Source organism: Lynx rufus, unplaced genomic scaffold (genome assembly GCF_022079265.1).
Source record: "Lynx rufus isolate CCGP_SWC_20201006 ecotype Redwood Valley unplaced genomic scaffold, mLynRuf1.p SCAF_16, whole genome shotgun sequence".
NCBI lineage: Eukaryota > Metazoa > Chordata > Mammalia > Carnivora > Felidae > Lynx > Lynx rufus.
The window spans coordinates 10,204,348-10,218,397 of record NW_025814830.1 but is presented as its reverse complement, the minus strand read 5'-3'; the positions used below and the strand labels follow the sequence as shown (position 1 = coordinate 10,218,397).

General features: G+C 47.4%; 1 protein-coding gene across 1 annotated transcript in view; it reads left to right on the top strand.

Moving 5' to 3' along the window:
* Nucleotides 1-3,079: 3,079 nt before the first annotated feature.
* Nucleotides 3,080-14,050, top strand: part of SPTBN4 (spectrin beta, non-erythrocytic 4) — a 73,009-nt gene continuing 62,038 nt past the window's right edge. Inside the window, exon 1 of the mRNA XM_047079177.1 lies at nucleotides 3,080-3,251. Coding sequence (XP_046935133.1) covers nucleotides 3,080-3,251 — 172 coding nt within the window. The remainder of the gene's footprint in view (nucleotides 3,252-14,050) is intronic.

Genomic DNA, 14,050 nt, shown 5'->3' with positions numbered 1-14,050 from the left:
GGGGGGGGGTGATGCCGTGTGAGTGTGTGGCTGTGGATAAATGTTTGCGACGCTGTATGTGACCCCATGTGTGTGCGTGTGTGTGTGTGTGTGTGTGTGTGACAGTGTGGGAGTGTGTGACCCCGTGAGAGTGCGTGGCTGTGTGTGACGCTACCTCTGGCCCGGCGAGTGGCGTGGCTCGGTGTGTGACCGCGCGTGGGCCAGCGCCGCAGGCGGCCGAGGCGGCTGGCGGGAGGGGGTCCCGGGGGCGCGCCGAGCGCGGCGGCCGCGCGAGCGGGGGAGGCGCGGCGGCGGCGGCGGCGCATGCGGATCCGGTCGAGCGGCGGGGCCGGCGGGGCCGAGCGGAGCCGGGCCGGGTTGGGCCGGGCACCGGACGCCGCCAGTGTGGGCGGTCGGGCGCCGCGAGCAGCGGGGACGGCGGCACCGGCGGCCACGGGGCCCAGGTGAGCGGCTTTGGGTGATAGCCCCTCCCTACAGCATGTCCCCACCTGCCCGAGAATCCCTCCCCCGCGCGCCGTGGGCATGGCCTGAGCCCCTAGGGTCTCCCGGGCTGGAGGAGGGGAAGGGTCCAGGGCAGAATGAGCCCCCACACCTCAACCCAGGCCAGCCTCCGCGCCATGCGTGAGTCTTCCTCCCGGGCCTTGTCCTTCCCAGGTCCCCTGCTTTCGAACAGTGACTAGACTGCAGGGAGAGAGAGGCGCGGCCTCGGAAGGGTTAAAGCATCGATTATTTTTTTTTTTCCCCACCCCCAGGCTGGAGCCTTTGCTGGGGCCCTGGGACACCTCTTTCCACCTCCCCCATCTCCTTTGCCTCCCTTCCTTCTCCATTCAATCACATAATGGCCAGCGCTCTTCCCAGCCTGACAGCTCACCAAGTGCTAAGTGCCTCCCCATCCCCAAGTATTCTCCACCGAGGAAACAGTTGTGATCACCATTTAACAGGGAGGGAAACTGAGGTAGGGAGGCCAAGTTAAAGATGGGTTAAAGATGCAGCAAGAATAAAGCAAGGCTTGAACTCCTTTCTCTCTGACTCCAGCACAGGCACTTTGATTTGCTAAGATATGTGACCAGAGAGGATGAATAATGATAACAAGGACCATGTATCAAGGGCTTGCATGTACTAGATACAATATTTCCTGCACTATTAACTCATTTCATCTACAAACATCCCTAGAATATGGGCACTATTATTACCATTTTACAGATGAACAAACTGAGGCCCAGAAAGAGGAAGTGACTGGCCAAGGTCACACAGGTGGTAAGTAGCCATGTGCCTACTTATAGCTTTCTGTAGAAGGAGAGAAGAATAACAGTGGATTTTGGAGTGTCCACTCGAAGGGACAATCTCCGCTACACTGACCAACACCCAGACCCTGCTTTCTTACAGTCTGGTGTGTTGTCAGGTGTTTGGGTCTTTGAGAAGGACATTGATCTCCTCACAGTTCCTTCCTTTTGTAGTCTCAGAATCAGGCCTGGGGGCCCAGAGGGAGGAGGAGAGGTATCCGAATGCCTCCCACCCTCTTTAATTTCATATTTGCAATCTGGCAAGTGTTCTAGAGCATAGCTCTGGATCAGACAACATGTCAGCTAGCTGTTGCCACAATAATGCTGCATAAGAAACCACCCCAAACTCAGTGTTTGAATACATGGCGCCTTTATTTACCCATCAAGTCTGAGGTCAGGGACTTAGGCTGGGCTCAGCTGGACAGTTTTTCTGGTCTCAGTGGGGCTGATTCACGTGTTGGGATGTGGGGTGGGGAGCGGTGCTGACTATTGGCTGCTTTAGCCGGCCTTGGCTTTAGTGACAGGGGCCTTAGGCCCAGCCTACCCTGAGAGTGTTTTTCTCACAGTCACAAGCACAAACAAAAACATGCAAAGTCCTTTGAGTTTTAGGCTTAGAATTCAACAGCCCTTCCACTTAATTCTGTTGGTCAAAGCTAGTCATGTGCCCAAACCGGAAGTCAAGGTTGTGAGGGGACGCTCTTCCACTTTTCCCCTCCCTACATGGAACTCTCCAGAGTTCTATGGCAAAGGATGTGGTTATAAGGATGAAGAATTGGGGCCATTTAATGCAAATGTAGTACCTGTGTTTGAACTCTGGCTACCCACTAGCTTTGCGACCTTGGACCTTAGTTTCCTCCTCTATAATGTCTTTTTTTTTTTTAATCCTTTAAAGTTTGGGGCACCTGGGTGGCTCAATCTGTTAAGCATCCGACTTTGGCTCAGGTCATGATCTCCTAGTTGGTGAGTTCAAGCCCCGCATCAGGGTCTGTGCTGACAGCTCACAGCCTGGAGCCTGCTTTAGATTCTGTGTCTCCTTCTCTCTCTGCCCCTCCCCTGCTTACACTCTGTCTGTCTCTCTCTCTCTCAACAAAAATAAATAAACATTATATTTTTTTAAAGTTTATTTATATATTTTTGAGGAACAGAGAGAGAGACAGAGAGAGAATCCCAAGCAGGCTCTGCACTGACAGTTCGATGTGGGGCTCGGACTCATGAACTGTGAGATCATGACCTGAGCCAAAATCAAGAGTCGGACACTTAACCGACTGAGCCACCCAGGTGCCCCAATGTCTTTTTTTTTTAATGTTTATTTATTTATTTTGAGAGAGAGAGTGTGCATACAAGCAGGGGAGGGGCAGAGAGAGAGGAAGAGAAAGAGAATCCCAAGCAGGCTCTGTGCTGACAGCACAGAGCCCGATGTGGGTCTTCTACAAACTGTGAGATCATGACCTGAGCCGAAGTTCAACACTTAACCGACTGAACCCCTCAAGAGCCCCTTCACTGCATTTTAGAGTTCTACTGATAAGTGTCATCCTTCTAACAATAATATAGGGACAATTTGCCCAGCCCGCGCCCTGCTCCAGGTGCTGAGCTGGGTGCTTTATCACACCCCTATGAAGTGGTCACAGTGAATATTATTGTCAGTAGTTATTAGGTCCACTTTAAAGACAGGGAAACTGAGGGCGAGGGAGTGGACAGGACTCACAGACAGCAGCTGTTAGAAGAGGGACCTCTGAGCTCCGGACCTGTGTCTAGCCTAACCTGCCTCTGCTCCTCCCCAGGCCTCACCTTCCCCGATGGCACAGGTACCAGGGGAAGTGGACAACATGGAGGGCCTGCCGGCCCCTAACAACAACAATCCTGCAGCCCGCTGGGAGAGTCCGGATCGGGGCTGGGAACGGGAGCAGCCGGGAGCCGCCACGGCAGCCGCCTCCCTCTTTGAGTGCTCCAGGATCAAGGCCTTGGCAGGTACCTGGAAGAGGGCTGGGGTGGGAGGAGGGAAGGAGGAACGGGAGGAGGTTGTTGGGGTGGTATCTGTGTACCTCAGAGCTTGAGAACCTTGATGGCCTGGAGGATGGGAAGAGAGTTACAGACCCTTTTCACTTGAATCTGTAGACCAACACTGTCCAATGGAACTTTCCACAGTGATGGGAAAATGTTCTTTATCTGTGATGTCCAATGTACTAACCACTAACCAGTAGTACTTTTGGCTGTAAGCGCTTGAAATGTGGCCAGTGCTTCGTGAGGGACCAAATTTTTCATTGTATTCAGTTTTAATTAATTTACATTTAAGTAGCCATATGTGGCTTGTGGATACTGTATGGGGCAGTGCTGCCTTACAACCTTGAAAATGTATAGTCTCAGAAATGTGGGATTTTGGGGGCGCCTGGGTGGCTCAGTTTGGTTGAGCGTCGGACTTCAGTTCAGGTCAAGATCTCACAGTTTGTGAGTTCAAGCCCCGCGTCGGGCTCTGTGCTGACAGCTCGGAGCCTGGAGTCTGCTTCGGATTCTGTGTCTCCGTCTCTCTCTGCCCCCCTTCTCATGCTCTCCCTCTCTCTATAAAAATAAACTTAAAAATTTTTTTTAAATAAAAAAAGAAATGTGGGATTTTATAAGCGTACTTCTTTAGAATCTCAAGATGCTGAAATATTGGATTTTTGGACCTTGGAATGTCATACTCCAAGATTCTTTGAAGTTGCGGCCTCTAGAAATGAGACTCTTAGAACACAGAACTTTATAATCATAGACCTTAGAAATTTTAATCATTGACCTCCTTGGATCTTAGACCCTTAGAAACTTAAACTCTAATACACATAGATCCTTAGAGCTTTATAATCCTAAACCTTTAGAATTTCAGAATAGAAATGTGGATCCCGAGAATTTTGAGATAGAATGACTACATTTCCAGTTTTTAGCACTGAAACCCTCTGAAACCCTGGGGCCAACCAGGATGGTCGGTCACCCTACGTTGATGTTTTTGTTTTTGTTTTTTGTAAATTTTTAATGTCTATTTATTTTTGAGAGAGAGGGAGAGACAGAACATGAGTGGGGGAAGGGAAGAGAGAGAGGGAGACAGAATCTGAAGTAGGGCCCAAGCTCTGAGCTGTCAGCACAGAGGCCGACGTGGGGCTTGAACTCACAAACCTTGAGATCATGACCTGAACCATATAGTGATAGAATCTTAGAACCTAAGACCTTTGGAATTGTAGACCCTTGAGCCTTAGGACTTCATATTCAGAGAGGGCTTTAGAACCTCAGAAGTTATTTAATCATCAGCACTAAAACTAGGAGCAAGGGCTCCTGGGTAGCTCAGTCGGTTGAGTGTCTCACTCTTGATCCTCAGCTTAGGTCTCTATCTCAGGGTTGTGAGTTCGGGGGAGGCAGGGGAGCTGCATTGGGCCCCACACTGGGCATGGCACCTACTTCAAAACAAACAAACAAACAAACAAACAAACAAACAAACAAACAGTGGTGCCTGGGTGGTTCAGTCTGTTGAGCATTTGACTCTCGATTTCAGCTCAGGTCATGATCTTGCCCTTCAGAGCACAGAGCCTGCTTGGGATTCTCTCTCCCTCTCTCTCTGCCCCTCCCCCGCTCATTCGCACATGACTGTGTGTGCTCTCTCTAGCTCTCTCTCTCAAAATAAACCTAAACAAATAAACAAAGAAAAAAAGCTATGAGCAAAGACCCTGAGAACCTTCAGAGACATGTAACTTCATAACCATGAGCCCTAAGTCTTTAAAACATTAGACCCTTAGTACCTTTGACCCTTGGGACCTTCTTATCTCAGAAACGCGGAATGTTGTAAACATAAACTAAGACTGTAGTAATCATGAAATCTTAAAACATTAAGGTCGGAATCCGTTCCCTCAGAATCTCAGAATTTTAGTAACTCAACATATCCATCATGGGATCTTTGATACTAAGATTGTTGAAACTTTATAATTATAAGATGCTGAAGAGTGGTGTCAAACCTAAGGGCCTCCCAGAAGGAGGTGACATAAATGAGAGAGTAGACTGGGGGCCATGGTCAACTGGGGAACAATACCCTGGTCACCAGCTCCAGCCATGGGAACTGTGGGCCCAAATTTGCTAGCTCTGATTTTTTTTTTAATGTTATTTGTTTATTTATTTATTTATTTATTTAAAAAATTTTTAATGTTTATTTATTTTTGAGAGAGAGAGAGAGTGACAGAGCGTGAGCGGGGGAGGGGCAGAGAGAGAGGGAGACACAGAATCCAAAGCAGGTTCCAGGCTCTGACCTGTCAGCGCAGAGCCTGACGCAGGGCTTGAACCCATGAACTGTGAGATCATTCCCTGAGCCGAAGTCGGACGCTCAACTGACTGAACCACCCAGGCGCCCCTAAATGTTATTTATTTTTGATTGAGAGAGAGACACACACAGCGTGAGCAGGGCAGGGGCAGAGAGAGAGGGAGACACAGAATCTGAAGCAGGCTTAAGGTTCTGAGCTGTCAGCACAGAGCCCGACGCGGGGCTTGAACTCATGGATTGCAAGATCATGACCTAAGCCGAAGTCGGACATTCAACTGACTGAGACACCCAGGTGCCCCTAGCTCTGATGTTTTTGTACAGTTTCCCAATTAAAAAAAAATCTATATGTGCCACAAAAGTGTGAATGAGAATTAACTAATGGATGGCCAGCTTCCTCTGATTTAGAAACTAGAATGGGGTCGCCTGGGTGGCTCAGTCGGTTGAGCATCTGACTTTGGCTCGGGTCATGATCTCACAGTTCATGAGTTTGAGCCCCGAATCAGGCTCTGCACTGGCACTGACAGTGAGGAGCCTGCTTGGGATTCTCTCTCTCTCTCTCTCTCTCTCTCTCTCGCTCGCTCGCTCTCCTCTCTCTCTGCCCCTCCCCCACTCATGCTTTTTCTCTTTCTCTCTCAAAATAAATAAATAAACTTAAAAGAAAAAAAAAGAAGCTAGAGGGGCGCCTGGGTGGCTCAGTTGGTTAAGCATCCCACTTCAGTTCAGGTCATGATCTCGCAGTTTGTGAGTTCGAGCCTTGTGTCGGGCTCTGTGCTGACAGCTCGGAGCCTGGAGCCTGCTTCGGATTCTGTTTTCCTCTCTCTCTGCCTCTCCCCCGCTTGTGCTCTGTCTTTCTCTGTCTCTCAAAAATGAATACATGTAAAAAAATAAAAATAAAAAGAAACTAGAATGGTATAAAATATACTCGTGGAAACTTAAAATCATACTTTTAGACTCTTAGAACCTTAAAAACTTGGGATCACATCAACTTAGAATTCTAGATTATTTCATCCACAAAATATCCAGTGCCTCCCCTGTGCCTGACCTATGCTGGACAATCTGAGGGACATGTTGGTAACTGAGCCAGCCCAAAGAGCTCCCAGTCCCCTGGGAGAGTAGTGACGACCCTGAGTGGTCAGGGCCAGGATGGTGAGGCACAGGCAGGGGGCTGGGATGGGAAAGCCCAGGGACTATTGGAGCTCAGATGAGGTGCCTGATTCAGTCCAGAGAGGCAGAGTGCTTCTTGGAGGAGGAGATGCCTAAGCTGAGCCCGGAAGGATGAATAAGAGTGAACCCTGGGGTGGAGAGCAGAAGAATATTCCAGGCAGAGGAAACAGCATATGCAACCCTTCCAAAAGTTGGGAGTGGGTAGAATGCGGTGGTGACTAATGCAATGCTAAAGGAAGCAGCTGGAGTCAGATCCTGAGGGGCCTTCTAGGCCGCCGTGTAGGTTGTGAGGGCACTGGGGAGCTATGGTAAGATTTTAAGCAGGGGTGGGATGTGGTAACATGGGGATCAAGGACTCTTCACTGATTCACAGAACATCAGTGCCGATACCACAAACAGACAAACACCTAGTCCAGAGAAGTGTAGGGAATCCCCTATAAGAAAAAAAAAAAAAAAACAATTCTCATACGTGCCCCATGTCTTCTTAAGTTATTACATCTATAATTTTCCTAAATGCAACAAACCCACAACTGTTTTCATCTCTCTTGTTCTATGTTTATTTATTTATTTTGAGAGGGAGAGAAAAAAAGAGAGAGCGTGAATGGGGGAGGGGCAGAGAGAGAGAGAGAAAGGGAAGAGCGAGAATCCTAAGCAGGCTGCAAGCTGTCAGCATGGAGCCTGACGTGGGGCTCGAACCCACAAACTGTGAGATCATGACCTGAGCTGAAATCGAGAGTCAGACACTTAATGGACTGAGCCACCCAGGTGCCCTGTTCTGGTAGTTTTTTGTTTGTTTGTTGATTTATTTACTTATTTATTTATTTATTTATTTATTTATTTATTTATTTATTTATTTTGAGAGGGAGACAGAGAACACAAGTGGGGGAGGGGGGCAGAGAGAGAGAGAATCCCAAGCAGGCTCCACGCTCAGTGCGAGTCCAATGCAAGGCTCGACCCCACGACCCTGGGATCATGACCTGAACCGAAATCAAGAGTTGGTTGCTCAACTGACTGAGCCACCCAGGTACCCCTCCCATTCTGATATATACTTAAAAAAATTTTTAAGTTTATTTATTTATTTTGAGAGAGAGAGAGAGAGCATGCAGAAGGGGCAGAGAGAAAGGGAGAGAGAGGATCCCAAGCAGCCAATGCATTGTGAGTGTGGATCTGGATGTGGGACTTGAACTCATGAACAGTGAAATCATGACCTGGGCCAAAATCAAGAATTGGACACTTAACCAACTGAGCCACCAGGCACCCTAGTTTTTTTGTTTTGTGTTGTTTTGTTTTGTTTTGTTTTGTTTTGTTTTGTTTTGTTTTGTTTTGTTTTGTTTGGGAGAGAGAGACAGAGTGTGAGCAGGGGAGGGGCAGAGAGAGAGGAAGACACAGAATCTAAATCAGGCTCCAGGCTCTGAGCTGTCAGCACAGAGCCTGACGCGGGGCTCGAACTCACAAACCGTGAGATCATGACCTGAGCTGAAGTTGGATGCTTAACTGACTGAGCGACCCAGACGCTCCCCATTCTGATAGTTTTAACGCAAATTCTTATCTTTGTGGGTCAATGATTTTACAAAATGTGCATTGCTAATTAGTGGGCATGTATATCATACTTTAACTGTTTATTAAAGTATTATATGCACATAAAAATGCAGATAAATCGTGAGTCCCCAGCATTTCCACCAATGAGCAGCGCGTGGTAACCAGTCCCCAGATAAGGAAATGGAATGTAACGGCCCCAGAGAAGCCCGCCCCCCTAAGGCTACCTCTCTCACTACTTCCCTAGAGTAAACACTGGCCTAACTTCTAACAGCGTACATTTGTTTTCCTGCTATTTGAACTTCGTAAAAATAGAGTCCTGAAGGATGTACCCCTTTGTGTCTGGCTTCCTTCAGTCAACACTGTGCTTGTGAGACTCATCCCTGTCTACACGTACTTGTAGGGTGCCCCTTCTCGTTGCTGTATCGTATTCCACAGTGTGAATACGGCGAATTTTTCCCATTCACCTGTTCGTGAGCATTTGGGTTGCTTCTGGTTTAGGGCCAGCACAAGCTAGACTATTACAAACCAGTAATTACTAGTATTTCAAACTATTACAAACTATCACTGCTTTAAGCTTCCTCGTACCTGTTTTTGGTGGGCGTAAGCACTCATTTTTGGTGACTTACACCCACATCGAGCGAAAGAAAGTGTTGGGTCATAGGGTAGGTGTATATCTAACTTTAGTGGAAACTGCCGATTTGTAACATTTTACATTCCCACCAGCAGTGTACGAGGGATTCAGTTACTGTACATCCAGCCCCTAGTGTGGTCAATCTTTTTAATTTTAGCCATTCTGATGGGTGTGCATTCTATTGTGGCTTTAATTCACATTTTCCTGATGACTAATAACAACTAGTGAGGTAGAGCACCTTTTCATCTGCTTATTCACTATTTGGATAGCCTCCTGTGCCATGCCCATTCAAGTCCCTTGCCCGTTTGCATATCAATTTTCCTGCCCTTTTCTGATTGTTTTGTAGGAGTTCTTGCATATTCTGGGTCCAAGTCCTTTGTCAGATGTATGTGTTGTGAATATTTTCTCCCACTGTGTGGCTTGTCTTTTTACTCTTTTAATGTTGCCTCTTGATGAACGGTATTTCTTAATTTAAATGTAGCCTAATTTGATAATTAGTACATATTTCCTATGTGGCTCACATTTGTTGTCTTGTTGAAGAAATCTTGGCCGGGAGGTGACGAGGTGGCTCAGTCGGTTAGGTGTCCGACTTCGGTTCAGGGCATGATCTCCTGGTTGGTGAGTTCAAGCCCAGCATGGGGCTGTGCACTGACCATGCAGAGCCTGCTTGGGATTCTCTCTCTCTCCCTCCCTTGTGCCTTCTGTCTCTGTCAAAATAAATTAATAGACTTAAAAAAAACAAACAAACAAAAGAGGAAATGCTCTCTAGGAAAAAAGAATCTTCGCCTACTTCAAGGTCAGGGAGATGTTTTTTGGTATTTTCTTCTAAGAGTCTTATTTATTCCTTTCACATTTAGATTTAGAAGCTAAATGATATTTCTATTTCTGTGTATAGTGGGGGGTCAGGGGTTTTTTTTGTTTGTTTTTTGCCACTTTTGGGTAGCAGGTTGACTCAGCTCCATTTATGGAAAAGACTTTCTTTTCCCTACCGATCTGCAATTTCATTGTCATAAATCTGACAGCCCTATACAACCCCCAACCTGCCTCTGCCCCTTGCCCCCCAAATTGCATTGCATTGAACATCCTCATACACGCTCCTTATAAGCCAGTGTGGAAAAGTTTATGGGACATAAGCACTGCTGTGTTATGGGGGTGTGCTCGAATTTATTTAGACTCAGATTGCTGCCCAGAGGACTGCCCTAGTCTGTAACTCCTTCCAGGAGACACGGAAGGTTAGGATGTCCCCACCTTTCCACCACTACTGGTATTTTCCGGCTTCTTAACTTTTCCCAGACCAGTAGCCAAACTGGTGACATACTAAGTCTCTCTATATCCTTTCTCCTTAACCAATAATGGACAAGAGAATAGTGGTTCCTCAGCTCTGTGAAAGTTTCAATGTATTAAAGAGATGAATAAATTGAAGTCTTATTCTTTTTTAATTTTTTGTATATATTTATTGATTTTAAACATTTATTTTTGAGAGAGAAAGAGCACACGCGAGTGCGGGGGGCGGGGGGCAGGAAGAAGGGGCAGAGCGAGGGAGACAGAGGCGCAAGATGACGAACCCTGAGGTGAAGTCGGACGCTTAGCCAACTGAGCCACCCAGGCGCCCCTGAAGTCTTATTCTGAGGAAATGTGTTTTGCTTGCGCTAGTGATTAGCACAGAGGAGAAGAATACCTAAATGGTAACTCCATATGAGCACAATGGCAGAGGTAGGACAGTTGTCACTTGGCTTGGAGTCTTGACAGCCCAGAGGTATGGGTGCCAGCTAGAGTCTCGGCAGGAAGCAGATGGCTCCCTCAAGGGGGTAAAATTGAGGGGAGCTTAATGAAGGGACTAATTGCAGAGGTGTGGCCAGGGCTACAGGCACTTACAAGGTCAGTGGACACTCAGGGATGGGGGCAGGGAGCAGTGAGAGGGACAGAGGCCTCACACGCCGGGGATTGTAGAAAGAGGAACCAGGCGCTGCTGAAAGCTGGTCAGGCAGGGAGGGAATAAATTCCTCAGCCCTTCCTTTCTCCTCTTAGCCCAACCCAACTGGAAGTCTGAGGCCTTTGAGGGCCGGGGGAACCCTTTTGAGACAGTCAGCAGTGACAGTCTCCCTGGGCTCAGAGCACAGGCAGGACAGTAGAGGTGGCCTCAGGGTACACGGAAGACACTACGAGGTAACCGAAACACTCACCAACACAGTAAACATTCAGTGTCATCTTAGGTCGGAAGTGGCACTCTGGGACATATCTGGTTTCACCCCCATTGTAGTTTTTTTCTAAATGTTTATTTATTTACTTCTTGGCGGGGGGAGGGGCAGAGAGAGAGAGAGAGAGAGAGAGAGAATCCTAAGCAGGCACCGAGATGTCAGTGTAGAGCCCAGTGCAGAACTTGAACTCACAAACCTCGAGATCATGACCTGAGCCAAAATCAAGAGTCAGAGGCTTAACTGACTGAGCCACCCAGACTCGCCCCTCCAGTGTGTTTTATACAGACATAAATCGGTTGCCAGCATTTAAGAGTAGGGAGATTTGGGGGCGCCTGAGTGGCTCAATCGGTTAAGCATCTGACTCTTGATTTCAGCTCAGGGCATGATCTCACGGTTCATGAGTTCAAGCCCCGCATCAGGCTCTGCACTGACAGTACAGGGCTTGCTTTTGATTCTCTCTCTCCCCCTCTCTCTGCTCCTCCCCTCCTCATATTCGTTCTCTCTCAAAATAAATAAATAAACTTAAAAAAATTTTTTTAAATGAAAATAAGGAGATTTTATCTTTAAAAATGCAGGTTCGGGGCTCCTTGTGGAACATCAAATGACATGGCAACAGTGGGCTTTCATTGCTAGGAGGCTCCATGCACAGGTGCTGTGTGGCCACTGCCCCCCTTTTTTTTTTTTTAATTTTTTTTCAATGTTTATTTATTTTTGGGACAGAGAGAGACAGAGCATGAATGGGCGAGGGGCAGAGAGAGGGAGACACAGAACCGGAAACAGGCTCCAGGCTCCGAGCCATCAGCCCAGAGCCCGACGCGGGGCTCGAACTCACGGACCGCGAGATCGTGACCTGGCTGAAGTCGGACGCTTAACCGACTGTGCCACCCAGGTGCCCCGCCACTGCCCCTTTTAAGAGGGCCTAGGTTTCTCCTTTTCAGAGCCTGCCAGACCTCTGCGGGCATTTCAGTTCTGGACCCCCAATCAGGCTAACAGGATTTGTTTTACTTCTATTTTTTTAATGTTTATTTATTTTTGAGAGAGACAGAGAATGCAAGCAGGGGAGGGGCAGAGAGAGAGAGAGAGAGAGAGAGAGAGAGAGAGAATTCAAAGCAGGTTCCAGGCTCTGAGATGTTGGCACAGAGCCCAACAGGAGACTTGAACTCACAAACCGCAAGATCATGACCTGAGCCGAGGTCGGACGCTTAACCGACTGAGCCACCCAGGCGTCCCCATGCTAACAGGATTTGCAATCACAAAACCCAATATCTCACGGTATTGTGCTTTATGAGGTCACCATCCGGATGGGCCAGGATGTGTTTCTATTAATTTTCTTTTGGTACCAGCAAAATGAGATTACAAAATAAGACAATATTCTCGTGGATCCCTGTCTTCCAAGCACGAGTTCCCAAACACTCAGAGTCCCTCAGAGTCCATTGATCTAGTCCAAACCCCTCATTTTGCAAATGGGGGAAATGGAGGCCCAAAGGAGAGAAATGGCCACTCGAAGTCAAACAGCATGTTATCGATGGAGGCAGGACTGAATGCAATTGTCCCCATTCTGGCACCATGCTGGGGATGCACAGAAGTTCCACTTTGGCTTCAGCATTCGCCCAAATCTGCCATTTGGCTCAGGCACCGGCCACTAGAAGGCAAAATAACCAAATATTCGAGTCAGCGTCTATTCCGTGATCCCTTCTTCGTGTGTGATCGATGGTCAGGTGCTCACACGGGTCCCCATCCTATCCACACAGCACAAAACCCACATTTAAACAAACAAGATCTTTCATGTGAATTTACTACTAGTTTCTGCATACTCACTTTCAAATTAGAGGTAAACTTTCAACATCTAGTTTAATGTAAAAAAAAAAAAATACAGGTCAGTCAGTGGATATTTTCCAGCATTGCATATTTTCTTTAAAAAAATTTTTTTTAATGTTTATTTTTTGAGAGGGAGAGACAGAGTGTGAGCAGGGGAAGGGCAGAGAGAGAGGGAGACACAGAATCCAAAACAGGCTCCAGGTTCCGAGCTGTCAGCACAGAGCCCGACGTGGGGCTCGAACCCACAAACCGTGAGATCATGACATGAGCCGAAGTCAGAAGCTTAACTAACTGAGCCACCCAGGTGCCCCTATTTATTTATTTATTTATTTATTTATTTATTTATTTATGTTTTATTCATTTATTTTGAGAGAGAGACAAGGTATGAGTGGGGGAAGGGCTGAGATAGAGGGAGAGAGAGGATCCCAAGCAGGCTTCTCACTGTCAGCACAGAGCCCGACGCGGGGCTCGAACTCACAAACCGTGAGACCATGACCTGAGCTGAAGTCGGAAGCTTAACCGACTGAGCCACCCAGGCGCTCTACAGTGCATATTTTCTACTGCCAGAGTCAAATGCGATATTTAATAATATTACGAAAGGGGCGCCCGGCTGGCTAAGTGGGTGGAGCATGCGACTCTTGATCTTGGGGTCGTGAGTTTGAGCCCCACATTGGGGGCAGAGTTTACTTAATTTAAAAAAATAGTATTACAAAAGGTAAATGTTATGGTAAAAGAAATTGAGAGCTGTCAAATGGTTAAAAGGGGAAATAGACCGGCTATACAAATCTTGATTACTGCATGACTAGGGAACTTAGAAGTGCGACAATGAAGTTCTTTAATAATGAAATGCTAACCATACTGTGAAGGCTGAGGTGTTGCAAGAGACAGACCCCACAATGCAGTGACTTAAAGGAGATAGAAGCTCATTTCTCCCTCCTGGATAATCCTGAGATGGGCAGCCTGGTGGGCAGGGAGGCTCTGCTCCAAGCTATCAGCGTGGGTTCCAGGTCCTTCTATCCTGTGCCCTGTGGACCTTGTGCTCAAGCTTGTGGAAGCTGGGAGAAGAGAAAGGAAGGCCAGGCAGTAGTTTCCTGTTTTGGTAACACTTTATTTTATTTTTTAATTTATTTTTTAGAGAGCCAGA